At 33.8% G+C, this 7945-nt stretch overlaps 1 protein-coding gene across 1 annotated transcript in view; it reads left to right on the forward strand.

The window, feature by feature from the left end:
• Nucleotides 1-7945, forward strand: part of LOC106677950 (lysine-specific demethylase RSBN1L) — a gene marked incomplete in the record, with an annotated part of 60226 nt that overhangs the window by 19768 nt on the left and 32513 nt on the right. The window contains 2 exon segments of the mRNA XM_067044668.1: nt 538-1212; nt 6594-6782. Coding sequence (XP_066900769.1) covers nt 538-1212; nt 6594-6782 — 864 coding nt within the window.

Genomic DNA, 7945 nt, shown 5'->3' on the forward strand with positions numbered 1-7945 from the left:
TTCATCTCTCTATTTGTACTTTCTTTAATATTTCTTCTCTTATCTATCTGTTACTATTACCCTTTTCATTTACTATTTATAACTTTTAATTTTTCTTATCATATCTTACGTTTTTACATTTTATACCCCTGTTATTTTACACTTATGTTTTTCTTTTTTTCCTTTTTGTAACTATAGTGTTTGTATCTTTTTTAGCCCTGACAAAGCCCTGCAACGTGAGGCGAAACGGCTCAATAAAATAGTATAATTATCTACTATTTGAGTTTTTTTACCGCACCCGGACCATATTCCATTCTTCATATAAGATTTTAGTTGTGTACATTTTTTACATGTGGGTTATCCATGAATTCAAGTCATCCATGGCAAACCAATCCACTCAAATTCATGAATAATTATTTGTTGACTGTATTATAATATAATAATTTAAAATGAAATATCCTATCATTTTGTTAATTTTGTGAATCATTTTACTTATTATGTTATTATAGTTATTAATATTTTAATGCAATTTTTATAATGTGCAAATTTTTTTTTCAGGAAAATTTTGTTATTGATGAAATACGGAAAAGCAATTCCAGAAGTGAAAATAAACTTGAAAATGGAGGACGTAATAAAGGAGAAGATGTAAAAAGTAATGAAAGAAGAAAATCTGATCACTCTGACAAAAGGAGACATAGTAGCAGTAGCTCTTCTAAAACAAGACGATCAACCACTGACAATGGTAAAGCCGATGACAATAAGAAACATTCTAAAGGAGATTCATACAGTAGTAGCACACATAGTAAATCTTCATCAAGAAAAACTTATTCATCATACAGTAGTAAATCCAAGCATGAGAGGTATGAATCTAGTTCTTCCAGAAAAGATCACCATAAAAAAGATGAAAAACATGATTATAAGTATTCGGACAAGAAATATGTTTGTGAAAAGTGTAATAGGACAAAAATTAAACGTTGTAATATTGGTGTGCAGTGTAGGCGTGATAAAACTGTTGGTCGTTATTTAACCAATGACATTAATACTGGGCATATTAATTCATTGCCTAAAATTATCTCTGTGCCTCACCCTGGATTAGAGAACATGAAATATAGCAATTTTATGAAAGTTGAAGTTTACCCTAATGGTGGTGCTTCAGTTGTTCATATGTTTCAAGATGAAATTGATTCTCTACCTAAATCTGAAATACCTGAACTAGCTAAGGAGTTTTTTAAGGTTTGTGTGATATATTTTGTAAAACTTATATTAATTATGAGCAATTATTATTTTATCATAAAATTTTTTACCTCTATTAGCCAACAAAAATTATAATATTTAATTTACTCATTTGAAATATTGTTAATTTGTCTATTAATTTTATATAACAAAGTATTGTTTTTTTTTGTTTTTTTTGTACCTACTTGCCTGCATAATTGAGTACTTTAGGTATGTACACACAATATGTGCTACATATGTTTATATACATACAAATACTTATACAACTTATGAGTTACCGGAAGAAAACAATAAAACAAGTAAGGAAAAGGGCAAAGTAATGTTACACACAGTAATACTGTAATAACACTGATTTATTCACTGTTAATCTGTAAATACATTAGATATGCTTATTCCCATTGTTAGAGAATATTAATATACCTTATCATATCAACTCCCCCCTACTAGTTTTCGAAATAATTTTCTTAAACTAAAAATGAATGCATGTATATAAAAAGGGAATTACAAAAAAAAAAAAAATGCTCTGGTACAACTAAACTAAATAAACAGCTTCTATGGCACCTTCTCTTCGATAATACTCCTGCCTACAGTAATAAATAAATAAAATTATTGCTTCAGAACATAAAATAAGAGTAACAAAATTAATACTCCTACACACAATTACTTCATAAGCAAAGAATAGCTTTTTACACACTTTCCTGAGATAACAACCGTCGGATACCTCTAGCGTCCTTGAGGATTTCCATTCTCCTAATCGCTTAGAATTGCTGCGGATCCGGCATGACCCCATGTCAGGATGTTGTGTAACCCAGGAACAAAATCTTTTCTTGCCCCAGTATCAATTTTTTGGGTGATAATATTAGCCCGAATTGCCAAATCCTTGGAAACACTCTCCCCAAATGGTCCACATGGTCACTCCATTTTACTAAATCCCAAAAGATCATCCATATATATCTGGTACATGGACTCATTAATACCTCTCAAAAATTCATCCTTTAACAGTTGAAAGGTTACAGGACCATTCTTAAGTCCGAAAAGCATTCTTGTAACCTCGGAATGCCCCCTCTCAAACTTAAAAGCCATTTTGAAGCGGTCTTGGAGGTGCATCTCAATTTGGTGATAACTGGCCTTTAAATCGAGGGTACTAAACACGGTCGCCTCACACAACCTGTTGAGGATATCCTCAAATCTTGGAATAGAGTACCTCTCATCTACTGTGTTACCGTTCAACTGCCTATAGTCCACTTCCAATCTATATTTCTTCTCAGTTTCCCTTGGTATGAATTTTTTTCATACTGCCCATAAGAGCCTATTATATATTGAGGTACTGTCTACAATTATATGCTGGGCTTTTAACTGTTCTAACTACTTCTGTATGTGTTCCCAAAGCGCTTGTGAGTAGCGTCTCTCCTTGACATTGGTAACCCTCTCTTCCTTCAATGGGATTTTGTGCACGATTCTGCCCGTTACTTCCAGTGTTTCGCCCTCCTGAAAGAATATGTATACTTCCAATATCTCTTTTTTCCAATTTTTAGACTGTTTTATTGCCCTCACCTGTTCGCCCCTAAATTTTTCTTCCCTATATGGATGGTCTATCCATCCTCTATTCCTGTTATCCATGTCCACCTTTCCGTTAGTAAATGATGGCCTGATATTCACAGGGTGTTTGTTGCACGATATGCACTCTTAAGTATCCCTGATCCCCCATTTACTAAGGTCAATATTTCCCCTTCTACATTACAGGGCCCACCCAGGGTGATTAATTGGAGTGTCCTCTCAATGTTGGTCAACTTCCTAAGCACCTCTTGGCTTAAAATCATAAGTGAACTCCCAGTATCCACTAGCCATGTCGCGCCTCCCTCGAATGATAGGCAGACCACTGTGTTCTCCCTTCACATGGTACACCAACGTGTGGTCGTCCCTCTGCTCTGCCACCCTCCTCAAATTTCTACATAGGACCTTTTCTCAGCTACTCCCTTCCTGTTGCTTCTTAATTGTCCATTGCGTTTCCTCCCTTTATCTTCCTCTTCCGTCTAGTCACTGGAGGATTCCTCTTATCTGTGCAGTCCTCGTTTTCTTCTTACTCTCTGGATGTTAATTTGATTTGATTGGCTCTCTCTGGTCTATTTCTCTCCTTTGATATATGTAGGGGCAATGCTTAGCTATGTGCCCCTCTTTCCTGCACTCAAAGCACTGGGCCACCAGATGTCCTTTTTTTCCACACCTGTGACATGGTCGCTCCTCCTTCCGACCACCATTTTTCGGTCTGACCTGGTTCAACTTCCTCACTCCTGAGCCTCTATCTCTACCGGTTTCCTTTTGTTCTCTCCTTCTCCAGGGCATTTTTATGTTTCTATGGTGGGTATATGTTACCTTATTCCACCCTCCGTTGTCCTTCTCCATACCTGAGTCCTCTTCCCGTGCACTAGCATCCATCATTTCTTGTGTGCACTTGGTGGCTGTGCGTTCTCATGGGAAATACTCCTTTTTACTCGTCTCTTTGGCCAGCTGGACTTTTAATATGGAGTCCAGGAAGCTCATCCACCAGTGTACAATACCGTACTTAGCAACTCTCTCAATTTTTCTGTTATTAAATTATATTGGGCAAGCAACCTACCAGTGTACTGCCCATTAGACTGTGTGGGTCGTTTTCTCTCCCTTAACAAATGAAACACCTATTATTTTGGAGTCCACCTACCGCCTCCATAGGCCTTTTCTAACCTCTCCTTAACCATAGTTCAAGATATCTCTTTGTCTGCCTCGATATGGTTGAGCACACTCCTTTTGACTCGGCAGATCAAGGCCACTTTCAGTGAGATCGCATTGGCTTGTTCTAATAGGTTGTCGGAGATCTTCACCTCATGCCTTTCAACAATCCGGTCACCTCCTTTGGTAAAATGATTCAATTTACCTATCTCGCTCGTGAACAAGTCAGATATATATTCCTCAAGTCCTGTGATGTCACTGGCCTCACCTTGATCATTGCCAAAGAATTTGCATGAGCTGCTGCCAGTGTTGTTCCCGGTAGAGGAGGTATTTCTGGAACTGGGGCCGGGGGGTCCATGGCCTCTTCTTGAACCATTGGGACCGCAGGAGGCACAGGCATATTTGTTGTACATATATGTTCAGTACAGTACAGTACCCATAGATCTCATGATCAGGTTGCCAGATGCATTTATTTTTTGGAAGAGTACTCAAAAGTGAGAAGAAGAAAAAAAAATTAGAACGAAAAACAGATATGAACTGAAGTTACAATAATAAAAAAAATGAGCGAATGAACAACAGCTGAGTTTCGGCACCACTTATGAGTTACCATAGGAAAACAATAAAACAAGTAAGGACAAGGGCAGAGTAATGTTACACACAGTTACACTGTAATAACACTGATTTATTCACTGTTAATTACTTAAAAATACATTACATATGTTTATTCACATTGTTAGAGAATATTAATATGCCCAATTGTATCATAAGTTACATACAAATTACATGTGATTCAATACTCAGTTGATACCCCTCTAAATATTGACAATTTTTGGAATTTAGGTGGATGAAACTTGGCAAGATACAACTGTATTATTTGAAGTTTCTTTTGAACTTATGTTCAATCCACTATCATTCTCCAGGGCTCATAATTCAGCAATCTTCAATGAAATGGGAAATAAAATTATTAAGTTATTTTATTTTAATAAAAATTTGGGTTCAACACTTGAGAAAGGCACTAACTTGAAAAAAAACACGAAGTTCATAAATTTTTAAAAAGATTTTAAGAACTCAGCCCAAAAGATTATTTAAATTCCTATGATGGTATTTTATGTTTTGTAATTTTTTCTTGTTAAAACTTGTGTCTTGGGGCTCACTATCAAATTATCATTTTTGTGTCTAAACTAGATGAAAAGTCAATATACCCTTTCCTGTGATTTAAATTAATGCATTTTGTAGTACTTCCTGGGCCTTCAGACCTTATTGTTTATCTATTGTCATCACAAACTTTACCACATTTAATTAAATTATTTAATCCTTTCTCTCCCATTAATATACTCCATATTTGTGAGAAGTATATCATACAATAATTTTTAACGTTAATATAACGACTTTTGAAAAACAAAATGAAAAAAGTATTAATGAAAAACCAAATCCTAAATCTTAGAGAAAAATATGGAACTTTTCGACTATTGAAATAAAAACTTTATGGACAGTGTTGACTCATTTATCTGGAGTATTTTGCCTTAAATTCATTTTTCCCTTCTCAAAATCGCGATTTAATAATTATGAATAATTTTTTTTTTCGCTTTTTGCCCGAGTGAGCTTTTGGGCATAAAAATGGTTGTAATAAATTTTATAAATTATTTAATTTTTGTTTGAATAGAAGTAGTTTTGTTTTACATCTTTATGACTACAACAGTTGAAAAAAAAAAAATCCTTAACTACTTCAGATGCCATTTTAAACATGTCTTTCTTTTCACCATCCTTGAGTTATTTGACTGGGGTAAAACACTGGGTCAGATTAACCTGATGCAGCTAATTTTAGGATTATCATCCATGTTCAAACATGATCATGCTTGGGCTTTCCTAAGTTTTTTATAAGGCAAACAAAAAAATTATTTATAACATAGCTCAGCGAAACAAGGTATGCAAACCTATATCACAACTTACGCTCTGGGTGTGTATGCAGTCCTCTTCCAGGATCCCATAGTGCATTCCTAATGACTTCCTTCAATTATGAATTCCTTAATCCTACCACATCTTTTGTTTGCCACTAATAGCTGACTTGATGAATGTGAAGCCACTCTCGACTTAAATATGATTTTGTACCTGGTTTGTAAGTTAAAAATATTTCTTGACAAAATTGGACTTTTGTAAGTGAATTTTCTTATTCCATATTGATCATCTTGGCATTTCTGATGGAAATATTTCACAGCCAGATCAATAAAGGTCAAAAGCACTTTTTACTGTGAATTCTGATTCTGTTACTATCACATCCTTATCCTTTCTTTATAATCAGAGTCAGAGTAAGACTCGATTTTATAGAATTTACGTTTAAAATCCTGTTACTCAGAAAATATCAAAGTTATAGTACTTATAATTGGTGACAATCCATTTTCAATACACAAAAAATTTTCAAATTTTCTGCTGATAGAAGAAGTGCTTCGATTGTCAAGGTTCCAGTTACAAATCAACCCTGAAATTTCTCTGATAAGGGTTTAAGAGGTAAAAGTGAATACAACTAATGGGGAGCACAATTTTCTTCTGAAAGGAGGTATGTTTGCTATGATCATATGGAGATGCACATACTTGGAGTGTTAAAGGAAAGACCTTACTTATTTTACTTTACCCTCCTTACTACTAAATAAATGATAATAGATTTTTTTTATTTTTAGGTGGTATTTGCAGAGGATGATTACGGTTCTGCTTATCATGTGATGGGCATTGTACATAATTCTGCTAATTATCTTCCAGATCTATTAGATTATATGGCTGATAATTATCCTAATTTGACTGTGAAAAATGGTGTCCTGGGCAGGAGCTCAGATATTGAAACAACTACAATGTCTCAATATAGGGATCAGGTATTTGAAAATATAGAATATTTTTTTATGATAAATATCAATTTTTTTTTTTTGCCAATTTAAACTCAAATTTTATTTATTGCAGCAAAATCCACCACTATTCTCTCTATTGTTACTATAATTATTATTATGCACATTAGTAATTAATTCTTATTCTTCATCTAGCTTCTTATAATTAATGGATATTATATGGCTAATTGTTTATTCTGAGTTAGTATTCAGTGAAATGGCCATCATAGGTGATAATTAGAGACTGGAACTTTATGCTACTGCATTTTTTATTCTTCAAATTCACCCAAATCTCAACAGACATTTGAATCATGAAAAGGATGCTTTATTGACTATAGTTTTATATTGAATGAAAATTTCACACCTTTGGGTTACTGCTGGAATTTGCATATTTTGAGGTTTTACTGTACAAAATAACATTTTATTAATTTTTTTGAGTTTTAACTATAAAATCATTGTTTCATTTACAAATTTGTCTATGATTCGTGAAAAAACATATAAATAGTAATGCCATGAAACTAACAATTAATATTCAGTTAAATGATTCATGATATGAGCTCTCAATCTTTTAAGTTGTAGTTTGGCCTTATTATTGCCATTTTCAATGGGGGTGAAAAGAAACTGAACCAATTGCAACAGAGCTGTTAGAAAATCATTAGTAGAGACCAAATTCCTGTTATTATATATTGTGCTGTATAACATTTTTAAAGCCAATTATGTATCCAATTCGTGATCTACATAATACATAAAACACAAGGAGAAGATGGTTGGGGGGTGCGGTCAAAATAAAACACAAATATGTTGAAGTGACTTATTTAATCGTGCTAACGTTTCGGCCAGAATTTCTAGCCTTGTAGAAAAACTAAAAAGTAGAAAATATTTAGGGAAGGAAAGCATGTGAGAGGATGACGACAAATCGTTTTAGAAAATGTTAAAAATATATATATATATATATATATGTTACAAGGATGACGAAGTACCAGAAGATGACAAAGTGTCATGGGTATTGAACAACAGTTAGAAGAGGAAATTTTGTAAGAGGGTGACTACAAATGTGTCAGAAAAAGTTGTAAAAGTGAGATAGTAAGTGAAATAATACGTTAAAAAGTGGGCGGAAAAATAAAATAAATAAATTTACAAAAAAAAAAAAAAAA

This window comes from Halyomorpha halys, unplaced genomic scaffold, assembly GCF_000696795.3.
Source record: "Halyomorpha halys isolate HHAL.00 unplaced genomic scaffold, Hhal_1.1 Scaffold115.1, whole genome shotgun sequence".
Taxonomy (NCBI): domain Eukaryota; kingdom Metazoa; phylum Arthropoda; class Insecta; order Hemiptera; family Pentatomidae; genus Halyomorpha; species Halyomorpha halys.